Consider the following 17,896-nt stretch of genomic DNA (forward strand, 5'->3'; position numbering starts at 1 on the left):
TGAAGAACTGCACGCTGGACGACGCTCCTCCTCTCCATTCATAAAAATCTTGGAATGTCCGATTCATTTTAGCGAATCGGTTCGTTTGGGCGGCTCCTTTCAGTTCACTCAGGGCTCTGAGTGCATTGATTCAATAACGGATTCATTCTTATGTATTCCCCATAGCAGGGTATTCCCAGGGGTTCCTGTGTGCGGCATATCACGTGTTAATTTTTGTAGTGAAATAATTAATACAATTATTAGTATCGTGTAGTTTTAGCTGTATTAAATGTGTCGAATCAATTATTGCGGTTTTATGATTCAAAGTGTGCCGAGTGATTTGTGAATCGTTTTCAAATGTTCGCGAATCGGATTCATTCACAGAAACACGCATTTACTTAGTTATGTAAATGAGTGCATATGCTTCTAATGTTTTCATAACTAACTAACTAACTTACTATAAGTACAGCTAAATATAGATCAGAGCAGTGTTTGATGTCAGTATGTTTCCATTCTGTTACAGATGTCAGTGTGGGTTACTAAAAGTCACAAGGGCATGAAGATCTCACTGTTTAAACCTGACGCAAGAAAACCTGCCAAGAAACTGAGCCGATAAAACAACAAAGAGCTTCCTGTGGGCGGGTTTCCATGGGCTAGAATGACTGACAGGACAGCATGATGACATCATGCTGGAAATATGTGCACAATAAGGCAAAATAGGATTTGAGAAGCCTCAATTACATACTACATCTCAAAAACTAGACCGCATATTTGGCACACATCATGAGGGGGTTAAGTCCATGTTCTGAGAAGGCCTAAACTGCAGATGTATTATTGGTCATGACTGATTCAGGAAGTCTGATCTAGGTTGACAGGTGCTGTGAGTTCCTGGAAAGCAGCTACTGACTAATAACAAAACTCTCCGATTACGCTTTAGTTGATCTGTGGGAAGTGAGCTTGTGGTTTCAAATCGATAACCGCCTGCAGATTTTTTGTATGAGGCACTTGACATACACCCTCAGGTTATTTTGATGATGCCATCATTTTATTGCAAGAGTTAAACTATAGTGATGGCAACAGAAACAAGACATTATTTGGTAGTTAAAAACACTTTTTACATATACATAAAACCATATTTAAAGGTGGCATGAAAAAGAGGTTGCGATCGTGTTTTCAACTCTACTATGATGATGTATGTTCGACTGAAACGGCTTCTCGAGCAAGAAAAAATGTAGGGCGGGGCTTTATTTTGTCCGTCTGGAATTGATTGGATGGTTGTGGTTTGCTATTGGTCGATCTCATGTGAGTGACAGGTTGCCCCGCCCTCGCGCCAGTAAACACGTCATCAGAGAAGAGATGCCGCAGCAAGAAGTTATTTTAAATAAAGATTACGAGGTCACGTGAATAATAAAAATGAATGATGTATATGGATAAATAATTAAGGCAATATTCCTTAAAAATTAAGAATAGTCCATTTTGATTTCATAATTACCTTAACATATAACATACACTACCTTTCCAAAGTGTGGGGGTCAGTAAAATAAAATAGTTTTTGAAAGTGTCTCCAAGCTGCATTTTTTAAATCAAAATAAATAAAGCTGTAATATTGTGAAATATTACTACTATTTAAAATGTTTTCTATCTGAATATATTTTAAGATGTAATTTATGCCTGTGATCAAAGCTGAATTTTCAGCATCATAACTCTAGTCTTCAGGGTCACATGCTTTTTCAGAAATCATTTGAATATGTTGATTTGCTGCTTTTATTATCAATGTTGAAAACAGATGTGCTGCTTCATATTTTTTTAGGATTCTTTGAAGCATTTAATATAGAAATCTTTGTCTTTACTGTAACTTTTGATCAATTTATGGCATCCTTGCTGAATTAAAAACAAAAAAAACTTACTGACAAATTCAGTAAGACTTGAAACACTTTTGGACATTCGAAAATATTTAAGACAAAGGGTTAAACAAAACAGACAGTAAAACTTTATTGAAGTCAACACAAATTTAAAAACATAATTCATAGGCTTCTTCACCAGCTGAATCTTAAAGGGATAGTTCACCTAAAAAGGACAATTTTGTCATGTAATCAACCTCAGGTTGTTCCAAACCTGTATAAATTTCTTTCTTCTGTTGAAGAAAGAAAGGTTTGGAACAACCTGAGGGTGAGTAAATGACAATTTTCATTTTTGGGTGAACTATCCCTTTAATGATCCAAACATCCACAGAAAAGATTGAATTAAAAATCTATATATAAAATCCAATAAAGAGATGCATGGCTAAACAGAGAAGATGAACTGAACAGAGCGTGATGTATACTACCGTTTATACATACGTTTCCTAAAATAACATCTGCAAAAAAAAAGCAGAGGAATTTCATTCTAGCGATTATGGTTACAGAAATAGGCCCATTTGGGTTACTTGGCACTGAACTGCAATTTTAAATATAGCAATTAAAAACTCATTCACGTTACTGTTCTCCATGGTCATGCGCAGGGCTTGAGAAAAGTGCTCTCTAAAACAGCGTCTGCAGTCTTTTGGTGGATCTCAGACCTCCATGCTCTCTTTCGGACCAGTGTGGGAGTTCTCCAGCTGTGTCTCTGGCGTGGAGAGGTGTTCCAGTTCATAGCGGCCGTTTTGGTCGGCTGGCCGAACTTCTGTGGATGTTTTCTTGTGCTCCAGGATCTGCTGAAGCTGATGACTAGCATAATCAGGCTTGCTGGTGAGGGGACACTGTGGCACCTCAATGCCCAAGATATCTGCCACCATATAGGGTCTGAGCCAGCCAACCAGCGGTGTGCTGCCAGGGGTGTAGTGCGTCTCCTTGTGGTAGAAAAGAAGCCCGTCCACCTAGAATAATGGAACACAGTTTGAGTTCATCTATTCAAGTAAAACAACATGGATAATCAACTAATTCAATGCTATTTGGCATAATAAAGGAGACTTCACCACTGGAAAAAAAAGCTTTCAATTAGGGCTGAACGATTAATCGCAACAAAACCGCACGCGATTTGCGATTATTTTATGCGCAGCTTGTCAGTGGTAGTGCGGCTGATTGGTAGTAAATACTGCCCCATTTGAACGCCAGAGGGTGCTCATGCAAACACGATAAATATGCCCCGCCACAGAAGTACAATAATGCGCATCATTCCAGGAAACCTCTATCGCTGTAGCTGAATAAACAGAAGATTGAAACGCTTTGATTAAAATTGACTTATAAACACCCGACTGCCTTATTCTGTGTAAGAAGGCACATCATCTCACAGAAGGAGGAGCTCAGCTGTCGTTATGAAGTGAGTTTGGAGTAAATATTATTAATAATAATGTTAACATGTTATTAAATGTTGTCTGTTGTTGGACGAGGTTCATAAATGCTTCTCATGTTTTGGAAAGATGTTTGACGTGTGTTGTTTTTTCAAATGCACGTTATAAGTGACTCAAACTCGCAGTGCTTTCAGATGGAGCAGCGTTTACAGAGCCGTACATCAATGACAAACTGCGCATAAAAAAAAAAAAAATTATCGTAGCCTTTGCGATTTTAAAATCGCGATAAGCCATCTCGATTTAAGTGCGATTACATGGAAAGTGCGATTAATCGTTCAGCCCTACTTTCAATAAAACTCGGCTGCCTATACAGAAGGTGAAAACTGTTTTGATATCAGGGATACCAGACTAGAGAGAACAGAGAAAAATGGCTGTTGTCTTTCCTTATGCCAAATGGGTAGGAATACTTCAACACCCATAATGCACTCCCATCTAAGACCACTCCCATCTAAGACCACTCGCACCAGTCTGCTATGGATAAGCTTACCAGAGTCAAATTCAGCCTTGCTTTAGTAGGAAATACTTCTTAGCAAACTTTCAGTTATAATGGTGTCGACTTGTATTGTTCCCAGGTGCGAGAATTCAAAGAGTAAACGTTGAGCGGGAGCGAGTTACTTTAGGTGTCCAGTGAAGGATCGTTATAGGCATCGGCCAAAGGCTACAAAGAATCGTAAATATAGCGAGAACGCCACGACTAAAAATCTGAAAAACCTCAGTGTTTGTAGTCAACACTTCAAACTGAAACGCCGTCGTGTACAGGTAAGAAAGCTGTTGCCAAAGTGTACTATTTTTACAATAAAGAGTTAGCCTGGGTTTCAGTCTGGGTGCAGATTTTAATTAGTGCTGCTGTTGGGAAACGGGTTGGGTGCGGTTTTAAGCACTACGGGTACGGGCGGGTGCGGATTTACAAAATCGGACCCGTGCAGGACTCTGGTGTACACATAAATCTGACCCATCGTCGTCTTCTTCGTTGAATATCTGTCGCTCTACATACATCATCTGGTATAATTGAAACGATTGGCTATGAGCTACGTACAGGCGCATTTGATAGACATTTGTAGCGCCCAATAAACGGCTCTGGGCATTCGTAAACCACGCCTCAAATACGAGAAAATGAACATGTGGTTCCCAGACCACGTCTCAAAGAGAAAGAGGTCTGACGTTAGCCAGGCTAATAAAGAGTAGACATAGTATGACAATTTTCAGTGCTAAACCTACACTTAAAATAACTGTTCTGTTAATAACCCTCCGCCGATCTGACCGTCTGTGGGCGGGGACACAAAAACGCGGAAGTATAATCTGTAAAGCTTTCAAACACTAGCTTTTGGGAAAACTACAGATTATTCCTGACAAATAAATGTGAATTTCTTGGTCCAGGTAAAACTGAGAAAGAGTAAACATTGTTCATTTAATTATACCACCGACATTAAAACAATACAAAGCAGGCTGAAAATCAGCGAAGTTACACTTTAAATAGTGGATGTTCTTACCGTAAAGTTGTACTCGTGTGCAAGAGCTTTTTGGATGGACTCTGTCGAACAGCTGATGTTGTTCAGACTCACAAATCGGAACTGCAGAGAGAGAACAGACCATGAATGGATGAAGTACTTCAGCTCAGAGTTCAGCCTTGCTCACAGATGTAGTTATTTGTTCACTTACAGGATTAATCTTGGAAATTTCAGAAAGACCTTCGGCCTCTTCCACTTTAGACTGCAGCCAGTAGAACCGGAACTCTGTCTGTAAAAAATATAAAAACGTGTGCTTATAACTGTAAGGAAAGAATTATGTGCAAACAAACTATAATTTTAATACTGAGCCATTTATGAGGTCATTTATATACATTACCATTCAAAAGTTTGGGGGTCATTTAAAGAAGTTGTGTGAAACAAGCTGCATTTATCCTGATCAAAAATAAATTAAAAACAGTAATACTCTGAAATATTATTACAATTTAAAACAACTATTTTCTATTTTCATTTATTGCAAAATGTAATTTATTTTCTGTGATGCAAAGACGAATTTTCAGCATCAGTGTCACATGATCCTTCAGAAATCATTCTAATATGCTGATTTGCCAAACATTTCTTATTATTATCAATGTTGAAAATGGTTGTGCTGATTAATATTTTTTGTGGAAACCATGATTTTGATCATCAAAAAGTTCAAAAGAACAGCATTTATATGAAATAAAGCTTTTGTAACATTATAAATGTCTTTATTATCATGATCAGTGATCAATTTAATGCATCCTTGCTGAATAAAAGTATTTTCTTAAAAAAAAAAAAGAAAAAAAAAAAAGACTAACCCCAAACTATTGAATGGTAGTGTGTAAAAATCTATAACTAAATTATGACTGGTTTAATGCAAGAAACATAAGTGTATGTCAACATAATTAATTATATAAAATGGTCTGAAAGTGTAGAATATGTCCCTAACTTTAATGTAAATGTCATTAGAGGAAGTCATCCCTTACTGAGCAGTCATATACAGGATGTCCCCTCCAGCACATGACATCCAGGATGTAGTATGTTCTGTCCACGTCACTGTAGATGCAGTCCAGGATGGTGTAATCTATAGAAAGCATATTTATCAGTTTTATTGTCCAGGATGGCTCAGAACGGCGGACCTCTAGCACACTCTAGTGTGATAAATCAGTAGGACAGGTGCAGAGATACAGACCTTTTCCCAGGGCAGAGTTGTGTCTGTTGCCGCCAGGGATAAGAGAAGGGAATCGATTGACACAGTAGCCGCTTTTGGTGTAAGATGCGGTAGATCCCTACGGAAAAAAATTATAAACATGAAAATTAATCAGAAAAGGCTGCATCACTGCGGTCAGGACTCATCAATGATGCATTTATTTGATAAAAAATACAGTGAAAAACAATAATATTGTGAAATATTATTACAATTTAAAAGAACTGTTTCCTATTTTAATATATTATAATATAATTTATTCCTGTGATGCAAAGCTGAATTTTCAGCATCATTACTCCAGTCTTCAGTGTCACATGATCCTTCAGAAATCATTCTAATATGATTTGCTGCTCAAGAAACATTTCTCATTATCAACGTTAAAAACAGTTGTGCTGCTTTAAATAGTGGAAACCGTGATACGTTTTTTTTTTTTAAGGATTCTTTGATGAATAGAAAGTTCAAAAGAACAGCATTTATTTGAAATAGAAAGCCTTTGTAACACTGTAAATGTTTTTACTGTCATTTTTGATCAATTTAATGCATCTTAGCTTAATAAAAGTAGTCTATTGTTTTCCTTAGACACAAAATCGTACTAAACCCAAACATTCACGTACACAACATACATGACGTGCAAGCTGGATAAAATAAATAAATAAATAAATAGGTCCAAACCTTGGAAGCAACAACGAGGGAACGCTTCCCAACTGGACAAACCACCATCAGCCAATCAGAGCTCAGATCTGCAGGGACGTCCACCAACCACTCTGACAACATCAGCTGGAGATGTCACACAAATATAAAATACAACTTTTCTATTAAAAGATTGTTAATTATACTTCCAAACAGCATTATCATAAAAATGTATTACATTTGTATTTTTATCCTATTTATTATAGTAGGAATACTATATATATATATATATATATATATATATATATATATATATATATATATATATATATATATATAGTAAAAGTATCCACTTTTAGCTTATAAATATAAGTTATTACTAGTATCTTTAACTGAAAACCATTGTACACTGCTGGGCAAAAAAATGGGCCAAAATGGCAAAACATTTAGTCTTTTAACCACATTACTCACAAATCAATGTCAGAAAATTAGCAAGAACTGCACACATACTGTAGATAAAGTAAATTAGCACAGAATAGCCTTTCCCAACTTGCAGAGAGCTATTTACAGGAAGAAGAGTCAGTGTTATTCCACTCAATGTTAATGGCTTCAACCAGTTCATGAATAATTGAAAAATGTCTCTCAGTTTGTTTGAGTTTAATGTGAGAGACCAAATATTCACTTTAGGGTTCAAATCTGGACTCTGACCAGGACAAAACATGAGCCTGATGGACTTGATCTCTGGGCAAGAGCATCGTCTTGTTGGAAAATAATATCCGATCATTCCTCTTTAGATAACTTTTTATTTTTGGGAAGCAAGCCATTCTGCAATATTCTCCCATACTCAAAGACATCGCTCTGGAGCATCACTGAGTGTTTAATTGCGACTCATCACTCCATATTCTGCCATAAACTTCATTCAGTCTTTGATGTTTATCTGAGACAGCAATGGCTTTTTAACTTGTGCATTTGCTTCAATTTTGCTCATTTCCTGACCAATAATTTGTCATTAAGACAATTAAAAGCTTCAGCGTTTAGCCATTTTGGGCTTTACTTTAGCTTTGTGAGGGCATTTTCCACTCTTTTCAATCCTTCTAAATGAACAAGATGTTTTTGCTACTGTCCCTTTATAGCTGGTTTATGTAAATGACTAAATCTGTTTTTCTGTCAACAATTTTGTGAGCACCTGGTTGGCGTAATGCTTCGGTAGCTTTTTCCTCTGCTCAATCTCCATCCCCTCTTCATCTGCGCTGTTCTCCAGCTGTTGCGGACTCTTCTTCTCTTCGTCCTCCTCATCCTCACTGTCGACTCCGGTCCAGTCTCCATCTGCCAGACGACGGGCGTGATTCACGTAGTTCAGCCTTTTCCTGACATAATGTTTTTGATTAGCGTCACTGCGTCAAAATAAAGCCCATGGGTTGCTAGGCGATTGTAAGTGGTTAAAGGTGTAGTTCACCCAAAAATGAAATTTATATCATGAATTACTCACCCTCATGTCGTTCCAAACTCGGAATGAAATCCGAGAGGTTTCTGACATCATTGCAACTTTCAAGGCCCAGAAAGGTAGTCCATGTGACTACAGTGGTTCAACCTTAAAGGAACTTTTTTGAAATAGGGCTTATTCACTGTCTTTCCTACATTTAGATGGGTGGGCAAACGCATTTTTGTCTCAGTGCATGCATTGTTTTAGTTTGGAAGCGCCACCGCTAGCTTAGCATAGCATAATGAATGGAATCCTTTGTTGCCAGCTAGCATGTCATGAGTAAAAGTGATTAAAAAAAAAAGAATTACTTCTTGTGGCCTGCGTATTCACAACGAGTACAAATAGCAATGCAGATTAAGACTAGGCAATTTCCTAGGCAGATATTGACTTGGGGACTATATTGGGGTGAAGCACAGGCGAAATACTGCTACGTGGGCGCAGAGATATCACACTCACCACCAGTTCTCATCCATCGCAACCTCCTCCTCCTGTCGTTCTATTTCCAAAGCACGCAGCTCCTCTTCTGAAAACTCTGGTTCATAGAGGTATGGTTCTGGCTCTTGACTATCTGAGAAGTCACCCTCTTCGTCTCTCACAAAATCCGCCATGTTCATCGCCATTCACTATGTCTACTGTAGGAAAAATAGCCGGCTACTATTCACGCTGGTATGTTGACGGAAGTTGGGGATTTTCAGGTGTTGTGTGATATCTCTGCGCCCAAGTAGCAGTGCTTCGCCTGTGCTTCCCCCTAACATAGTCCCAAGTCAATATCTGCCTAGGAAATTGCCTAGTCTTAATCTGCATTGCTATTTGTACTCGTTGTGAATACGCAGGCTTATCACTTTTACTCATGACATGCTAGCTGGCAACAAAGGATTCCATTCATTATGCTAAGCTAAGCTAAGCTATCGGCGGCGCTGCCAAACTAAAACAATGCATGCACTGCCACTGAGACAAAAATGCGTTTGCCCACCTATGTAAATGTAGGAAAGACGGTGAATAAGCCCCATTTCAAAAACGGTGGAGAGTTCCTTTAATGTTATGAAGTGACTAGAATACTTTTTGTGCGCAAAAAACACCCCAAATAACGGCTTTATTCAACATTCTCCTACGCTGTTGACGTAGTGTAAACAGTGCAGCGCTTCCTGGTTCTACGTCAGAACGCCGGCTCACTATTGGCCAACGCTGGTCACGTGAGAGCCACACATGCGTGTGATGCTGACGCAGGAGCTGACCAATAGTGAGGCGGCGTTCTTCTGACATAAAACCAGGAAGCGTTGCACTGTTTACACTACGTCAACAGCGTAGGAGAATGATGTGGAAGGGAAGAGATTGTTGAATAAAGTCGTTATTTGGGGTGTTTTTTGCAACAACAAAAAAGTATTCTCGTCGCTTCACAACATTAAGGTTGAACCACTGTAGTCACATGGACTATTTTAACAATGTGTTTGCTAGGGCTGGACCCGAATATTTGAATACTCGTTCGGTGGGTTGGTATTCGATTTGAAAATTTGACATTCGAATATTCTTTTTTGGTTTTTGCACACCTGCATCCCCCTCGAAACAGTTCTCATTCGTGCTTGAATATGTTCAACACAAAAATCTGACGAAATACAATACTCTTTTTTACAATTATCTTATATAGCCTAGCCATTTTTAATAGGATGGACAGTTGAAGGAACCCAACCTCGTTATACTTAATAAATATATTTGCTTCTTCTTGGCCTACTAAAGTGTTCCTGCAACGGGAGTATTCTCTGGCTAGAGCGCAGAACAGCAGAGTGTGTGTGGACAGAAGTGCAGAACAGTGGAGTGTGTGTGGACAGAAGTGCATGAGAACAGTGGAGTGTGTGTAAGTGTGTGTGGACAGAAGTGCAGAACAGCGGAGTGTGTGTGGACAGAAGTGCAGAACAGCGGAGTGTGTGTGGACAGAAGTGCATGAGAACAGTGGAGTGTGTGTGGACAGAAGTGCATGAGAACAGTGGAGTGTGTGTGGACAGAAGTGCAGAACAGCGGAGTGTGTGTGGACAGAAGTGCAGAACAGCGGAGTGTGTGTGGACAGAAGTGCATGAGAACAGCGGAGTGTGTGTGGACAGAAGTGCAGAACAGCGGAGTGTGTGTGGACAGAAGTGCATGAGAACAGCGGAGTGTGTGTGGACAGAAGTGCATGCCAGAGCTTGTACTTTGGGTTAAGCTGCGTTGCTTTGACATTGTGGAAATTAGAATAATAGAAACAAAATGTATTAAGCTTTTTACCCGTTATCATCAATCTAAATTAATCTTGGTTTTAATTTAACTTAATTTGTTTTTTTCTTTATTTAAATTTCGTTCTTCTCTATTTAAATTGTTTTTTCTTTATTTAAATTTCGTTTTTCTTTATTTAAATCTACCCTTTACTGCGTCAGTAATTTGTTAGTCAGAAAAATATTAGACTACGTAATTAAAAGTATTGCTTAAAAGTGAACAGACCTGTGTGTGTGTGTGTGTGTGTTACGTGCATTTACTTTGTGTTGTTCATGGAGAAGATGTGTTTAATATCACTAGTGCAGTGTCCGTTCTCGGAGCATAAGCCCTGCCCGCGTGAGGCACGCCGCTTCCCGCTCGCGTTGTTCTGTAGTTTATTAAAAGTTCATTAATTCTGAACGTGTCGCGTCTCGCGTGTCTATCTATATTGCACCAAATGCGACACTGCACCCCCTTGTGAAGTCGATTGGATGAACGGTTCTCGAAATAATCAAAATGCAAACGGACAGACAGACACATAGAGATTCCTGCCTTTATTAGAGAGAAGAATATGTTCAGCACCCTCTCTCCGAAGCTTCGAATATTCGATGTTAATTACTGCCGAAGCTTCGAAGCTCAAAAAATGGTATTCGGACCAGCCCTAGTGTTTGCAACTTTTAAGGCCCAGAAACACAATAATGATGTTGCTGTCTATATGGGGTCAGAAACCTCTTATATCTTAATTTGTGTTTCGAAGATGAACAAAGGTCTTACGGGTTTGGAACGACATGAGGGTGAGTAATTAATGACAGAAGTTTCATTAACCCTTTAAGTTGCTAAGCAGATACTCGGGTGTTTGCTTAAGAATTGTCCGTTTTGATTTCATGGTGACTTTAACTCACTCTTTCTGGAACTCCAGGAACCTCCTGCGCCGTTCACTCTGCTCCAGAACACTGTATTTGCTCTTGTACTGGGCCAGGCGAGGATGGGGAGCAGATGTGCTGTTGGGTTCTCTGGATACAGAGAAGCTGGAGGAGAGAGCCTGGGTCAGAGACTCCATGATGGACCTGTGACAACAAACACAAGAGTTCACATCATCCCGAGACACTTATATGCAATAATAAGAGTCGGTTATGTACATAAGACCAATTAGGTATTTCAAAAGCACACGGAAATCACCTATATAATCACATTTGAATAAACACAAAACAAACACCAGCATGTCACGTACAGATAAACCGACTGCAGGCTGTAAACACGTGATCACAATCCCATCAGAGCTGCTCTAAGGTCCTTTGCTCATGATGCTGAGTAATAGAAATACGAAGGGAATGAAAAGCCTGAAGAGTGTGAAATACACAAACACCGACTTCTGCAGAGAAACACGCTTTGAAACGCAATGGCGCGCGCTGACGTCATCAATCCTCACCGCGGCCGACCAAAATCCGTCGCGGAGTTTCAGCGATTGGTGAAGAATTAATCTAAAAAACAATAGAAGAATATGACTCGAAAAGTAAGCCCTTGCAAGTTCTAAAGCAAATAAGCATTACAAAAAAAGAGGAAATAGAGTATGTATTGAGACTAGCGTTGCAGATGTTGTCTATAACTGGTTTAAATAATATGTATCCCAATTTGACTTGTCACTGTGTACCCCCAAAATTTTAAATAAATCCTATATAACGTAATAATTATTTTTTATATTTAAATAAGCTATTGACTTTTCATATTCATATTTTGTATGGTCAGGATATCACATTATTTTTTAAATATTATTATTAAATAAATTACTGATCAAATAAAATATTCAAAACGTGATCTATCTATCTGAAGGTTTCGAAGCTTCACGAAGCGTGTTTTGAAAGCGCCCAACATTCACCATAGATATTCCATGATGTCTATGATCCATGCATGTGAGGAGAGGAAACAGTAGGTGGCGGAATTGTGCGGAAAACGCCAAATACTCCAAAGAAGAAGAAGAAGGAGAAGGAGGAGAAGGAGAAAGTTACAGCAGCAGAGCAGAGTCGGTTGAACTAGTTTCAGCGAAAACATTTGCAGTAGAGTGAAGTTGAAGTTGTCAGGATTAATAATGAAACGCAGATACCCCAGCGAGACAGAAAAAAGAAGAGACAAAAAAGAATGTGCGCAAACTCCCCAAATTCTCTTCTTTCTTTTCACACAAACTCCACGGTTATCAGTGAACACCGTCAGCGCTGCTGCAGCTCCTCTCCCGAAGATGAGTTTCACCTCTGGGACTGTCCCGAGTCCGGCCCCGGAAACTGACAATAATGTGCCGGTGAGTGCAGCTCACGAACAACACAGACACGACACACCACAACACACGACGCAACAACAATGACACAACACACCACAGACACAACACACCACAATGTCATAACACACCACAGACATAACACACCACAATGTCATAACACACCACAATGTCACAAGTTCAACACACCATAGACACGACACAAAACTGTGTCACAACACGCCACAATGTCACAACACACCACAGACACAACACACCACAGACACAACACTGTCACAACACACCACAGACACAACACACCACAGACACAACACTGTCACAACACACCACAGACACAACACACCACAGACACAACACTGTCACAACACACCACAGACACAACACTGTCACAACACACCACAGACACAACACTGTCACAACACACCACAGACACAACACACCACAGACACAACACTGTCACAACACACCACAGACACAACACACCACAGACACAACACTGTCACAACACACCACAGACACAACACTGTCACAACACACCACAGACACAACACACCACAGACACAACACTGTCACAACACACCACAGACACAACACTGTCACAACACACCACAGACACAACACACCACAGACACAACACTGTCACAACACACCACAGACACAACACACCACAGACACAACACTGTCACAACACACCACAGACACAACACACCACAGACACAACACACCACAGACACAACACTGTCACAACACACCACAGACACAACACACCACAGACACAACACTGTCACAACACACTACAGACACAACACACCACAGACACAACACTGTCACAACACACCACAGACACAACACACCACAGACACAACACTGTCACAACACACCACAGACACAACACACCACAGACACAACACACCACAGACACAACACTGTCACAACACACCACAGACATAACACACCACAGACACAACACACCACAGACACAACACACCACAGACACAACACACCACAGACACAACACTGTCACAACACACCACAGACATAACACACCACAGACACAACACACCACAGACACAACACACCACAGACACAACACTGTCACAACACAACACTGTCACAACACAACACAACACACCACAGACACAACACACCACAATGTCACAACACACCACAATGTCACAACACACCACAGACACAACACTGCCACAACACGCCACAATGTCACAACACACCACAATGTCACAACACACCACAATGTCACAACACACCACAGACACAACACACCACAGACGATGCACATAGACACAACACACCACACCACAGACACAACACAACACACCACAGACGATGCACATAGATGCAACACACCACAGACACACCACGACACACAGTTACATGTTAAGGGTTAGATTTTGACTGATATGCATGGTTTTTATGTATATATTTTGCTGACAGATGTTATAATGGTGTGTGTTTGTTTAACCTGCACAGATGCATCAGACAGTCCTGAGGCGAGGACAAGATCCCCTTCTCTCCATTGAGAGATGCTCGGTGTGCTGCAACATGTACCACTGTGACTACTGTACAATGCTGCATAAACATTTACACGAGGCACAAAATCATGTTACAAATCACTATCGTAATGCTGTTCAACAGGAAGGTGTGTGTGAATTCATTTAAATTACTTTATACAGCTTAATTATACTGCGTGTGTGTAAGTTTATCAACACTTCTGTTTTTCACGTTTTGGCCTTGATCATTTCTCCCTCGAATCTGAAAGTAAAAACATATAATGTCAAATGATTAATATTCCCTAGCCCAACAGTTATAGGCTCATTTATTTTATTTTTTTATGTTGCTTTTTCCCCTTATGTTCTTTTATCTTAATCTCTGTCTTATTTTATGTTGGTTTTTATCATTGTTAAAGGCGGTTTATCCCAAAACCTCTACAGGATCGCTGTGCTAAACTACATTATTTTACTAATGACTATTGAACTTATTATTTCTACATTTTAGGGTTTGTCATCATCAAGTGTGGTCTAGGCTGCAGACAAGCACCACACTTTCACTGCTGCTACTGCACATCAACATTAATCAGAAGAGATGCTCTGATTAAACATTTAGCAACTTGTAAAAATACATCATACAGACAGCCTCCACCCATAGTGCCGCCAGCAGCACCACCTCCATCCACAGCCAAAGTACCTCCATCCCCAACAGAAGGACCTCCATCCACAGCAGACAAACCTCCATCAGAAGGACCTCCAACCCCAACAGAAGGACCTCCATCCAGAGCAGACGAACCTCCATCAGAAATACCTCCAACCCCATCAGAAGGACCTTCATCCACAGCAGAAGGACCTTCATCCACAGCAGACGAGCCTCCATCAGAAGGACCTCCATCCACAGCAGACGAATCTCCATCAGAAGGACCTTCATCCACAGCAGACGAGCCTCCATCAGAAGGACCTCCATCCACAGCAGACGAGCCTCCATCAGAAGGACCTCCATCCACAGCAGACGAGCCTCCATCAGAAGGACCTCCATCCACAGCAGACGAATCTCCATCAGAAGGACCTTCATCCACAGCAGACGAGCCTCCATCAGAAGGACCTCCATCCACAGCAGACGAGCCTCCATCAGAAGGACCTCCATCCACAGCAGACGAGCCTCCATCAGAAGGACTTTCATCCCCAGCAGACGAACCTCCATCAGAAGGACTTTCATCCACAGCAGACGAACCTCCATCCACAGCAGACAAACCTCCATCCCCAGCAGATGAACCTCCATCCACAGCAGAAGGACCTTCATCCAGAGCAGACAAACCTCCATCAGAGGGACCTCCATCCAGAGCAGACAAACCTCCATCAGAGGGACCTTCATCCCCAGCAGACAAACTTCCATCAGAAGGACCTCCATTCCCAGCAGGAGCACCATCGTCAGCAGTAAGAGTACGTGTTCGGCAGCAAGTCAGGGTGTCTTGCACACACTGTGGCGTTTAAATAAATAAAAGGAACTTGCTGGTTCACATTAACAGAAAACACAGGCACAACACCTTGCTGGGAAGATTTGATTTCCAATAATATTGAGTATGAATGAAGTTTTTTTTTTTTTTTTTGTTGCAATTGCAAGTTTATATCTCACAATTCGGACTGTATAACTTGCAAAATCGAGTTTATATCTCACTATTCTGAGAAAAAAAGTCAGAATTGTGAGTTATAAACTCGGAATTGCAAAAAATAAACTCAGAATTCCAAGAAAATCTAATCAAAATCAGAATTGCGAGATAAAGTCGTAATTACTTTTTGTAATTGCGGGTTTACATCTCAAAATTCTGGCTTTCCCCATCAATTCCAAGTTTATACTTCAAAATTCTGAGGAAAAAAGTCAGAATTGCAAGATAAAGAGTTACAATTTCTTTTTATTATTATTTTTTATTCCATGGCAGAAACAAGCTTCCATAGATTCATACTATTGATAGCGCATTAAATGATCTAAATGATTTATCCAAACGGTGCGCTTGAAAAACACAGGTGGACATTGCCTATGGCAACTTATAGCAAGTGTGGTCAGTGTGTATATTGATAAGAAGTCGTCATATTTTTTAAACATATTTATTTTTTCCGACAGATGTTAAAATGGTGTGTGTTTGTTTAACCTGCACAGATGCATCAGACAGTCCTGAGGCGAGGACAAGATCCCCTTCTCTCCATTGAGAGATGCTCGGTGTGCTGCAACATGTACCACTGTGACTACTGTACAATGCTGCATAAACATTTACACGAGGCACAAAATCATGTTACAAATCACTATCGTAATGCTGTTCAACAGGAAGGTGTGTGTGAATTCATTTAAATTTCTTTATACAGCTTAATTATACTGTGTGTGTAAGTTTATCAACACTTCTGTTTTTCACGTTTTGGCCTTGATCATTTCTCCCTCGAATCTGAAGGTAAAAACATATAATTTATTGGTGCTTGCAAAGTAAAGCATCACTATTATCATTTCACATGCTTAAGCTGCTTCTTCTATACAAATTACAGCATCTAACTCATCCAGCACCGTTTGTCGTAGATGGTGGGATGTTTTGACTCAGATTGGCAAATAGTCTTTAAATATCACTCTTTTAACTGTACAGCTGTGTCCTAACACCAACCAAACTAATTCTTTCTACATTTTAGGTTTTGTCATCATCAAGTGTGGTCTAGGCTGCAGACAAGCACCACACTTTCACTGCTGCTACTGCACATCAACATTAATCAGAAGAGATGCTCTGATTAAACATTTAGCAACTTGTAAATATGCATCATACAGACAGCCTCCACCCATAGTGCCGCCAGCAGCACCACCTCCATCCACAGCCAAAGTACCTCCATCAGAAATACCTCCATCCCCAACAGAAGGACCTCCATCCAGAGCAGACAAACCTCCATCAGAAGGACCTCCATCCACAGCAGAACTTCCATCAGAAATACCTCTATCCCCAGTAGAAGGACTTCCATCCCCAGTAGACAAACCTCCATCAGAAGTACCCCAATTCCCAGCAAAAGGACCTCCATTCCCAGCAGGAGCACCATCGTCAGCAGTAAGAGTACGTGTCCGGCAGCAAGTCAGGGTGTCTTGCACACACTGCGGCATTCAAATAAATAAAAAGAACTTGCTGGTTCACATTAACAGAAAACACAAGCACAACACTTTGCTGGGAAGATTCGACTTCCAATAACATTGAGGATTATGTTGATTATGCAGATGTTTTGCAGTTTTATGTTTTGTAAAAATAAAAACTTTAAAATCTCATGAAAAACAAATGTTGTGTTCTTTGAGACGTAATATACTCAAATGAAATTTAGTATTATTAATATCTTATTAAAGATTGACTGTGTTAGCTGCACATTTCGGATGATCAAGATTAATAGAAAGAATTTCAGCAACATTTGGTATGGCGTATTACTTTAACTAGAAATGATTCGAATGAATTCACAAATAGCCTTAAAGGGTAACTCTCGCCAAAATTGAACCTAGGCTCTTTTTGGCCTATGTCTTCAGGAACTACACGCTGCCGGTCGGGGTTAGGTCTCATTACCGTGTGTGTGTGTGTGTGTGTGTGTGTGTGTGTGATCAGGTGGCAGCTGTGAGTACAGTAGTGAACCACGTCCCCCAGTGAAGGCCTCTTAATCTACCCGAGTCAAACTTTCGTTTAAAAGCCTAATTAGAATGGAAACGCCACTTTTAAGTTTGACCGTATTTTCGTTATAGGTCAAAATGCCTTTTGATTGGGAGTGCTAGGGGCACT

At 40.2% G+C, this 17,896-nt stretch overlaps 2 protein-coding genes across 2 annotated transcripts; one reads left to right on the forward strand and one right to left on the reverse strand.

Annotated features, from left to right (window-relative positions):
* Positions 1-1,946: 1,946 nt before the first annotated feature.
* snupn (snurportin 1) lies at positions 1,947-11,813 on the reverse strand. Its single transcript, XM_084396943.1, has 9 exons — positions 11,569-11,813; positions 11,240-11,404; positions 7,818-7,998; positions 6,674-6,778; positions 5,987-6,083; positions 5,781-5,878; positions 4,967-5,044; positions 4,798-4,878; positions 1,947-2,833 (listed from the first exon to the last, which is right to left on the reverse strand). Exons 2-9 carry the CDS (start codon positions 11,395-11,397, stop codon positions 2,531-2,533), a joined length of 1,101 nt encoding a protein of 366 aa, XP_084253069.1. The 5' UTR covers positions 11,398-11,404; positions 11,569-11,813; the 3' UTR covers positions 1,947-2,530.
* Positions 11,814-12,000: 187 nt separating this feature from the next.
* Positions 12,001-17,402, forward strand: LOC311282875 (uncharacterized protein). The gene is made up of 5 exons (XM_084396942.1): positions 12,001-12,630; positions 14,095-14,263; positions 14,620-15,554; positions 16,270-16,438; positions 16,785-17,402. The coding sequence occupies exons 1-5, from the start codon at positions 12,424-12,426 to the stop codon at positions 17,324-17,326; spliced, it is 2,022 nt and encodes a 673-aa protein (XP_084253068.1). The 5' UTR covers positions 12,001-12,423; the 3' UTR covers positions 17,327-17,402.
* The last annotated feature ends 494 nt before the right edge of the window (positions 17,403-17,896 follow it).

This window comes from Rutilus rutilus (assembly GCF_951802725.1).
Source record: "Rutilus rutilus genome assembly, chromosome: 23".
Lineage (NCBI taxonomy): Eukaryota > Metazoa > Chordata > Actinopteri > Cypriniformes > Leuciscidae > Rutilus > Rutilus rutilus.

Coding starts and splice junctions, on each gene's coding strand:
- snupn (XM_084396943.1), bottom strand. CDS start 11,397: ATGGAGTCTCTGACCCAGGCTCTCTCCTCCAGCTTCTCTGTATCCAGA. Junction 6,084..6,673: donor CCCTCGTTGTTGCTTCCAAG/GTTTGGACCTAT, acceptor TTTTTTCCGTAG/GGATCTACCGCATCTTACAC. Junction 5,045..5,780: donor ATCCTGTATATGACTGCTCA/GTAAGGGATGAC, acceptor TATTTTTTACAG/ACAGAGTTCCGGTTCTACTG.
- LOC311282875 (XM_084396942.1), top strand. CDS start 12,424: ATGAAACGCAGATACCCCAGCGAGACAGAAAAAAGAAGAGACAAAAAA. Junction 15,555..16,269: donor CACCATCGTCAGCAGTAAGA/GTACGTGTTCGG, acceptor TAACCTGCACAG/ATGCATCAGACAGTCCTGAG. Junction 16,439..16,784: donor TAATGCTGTTCAACAGGAAG/GTGTGTGTGAAT, acceptor TCTACATTTTAG/GTTTTGTCATCATCAAGTGT.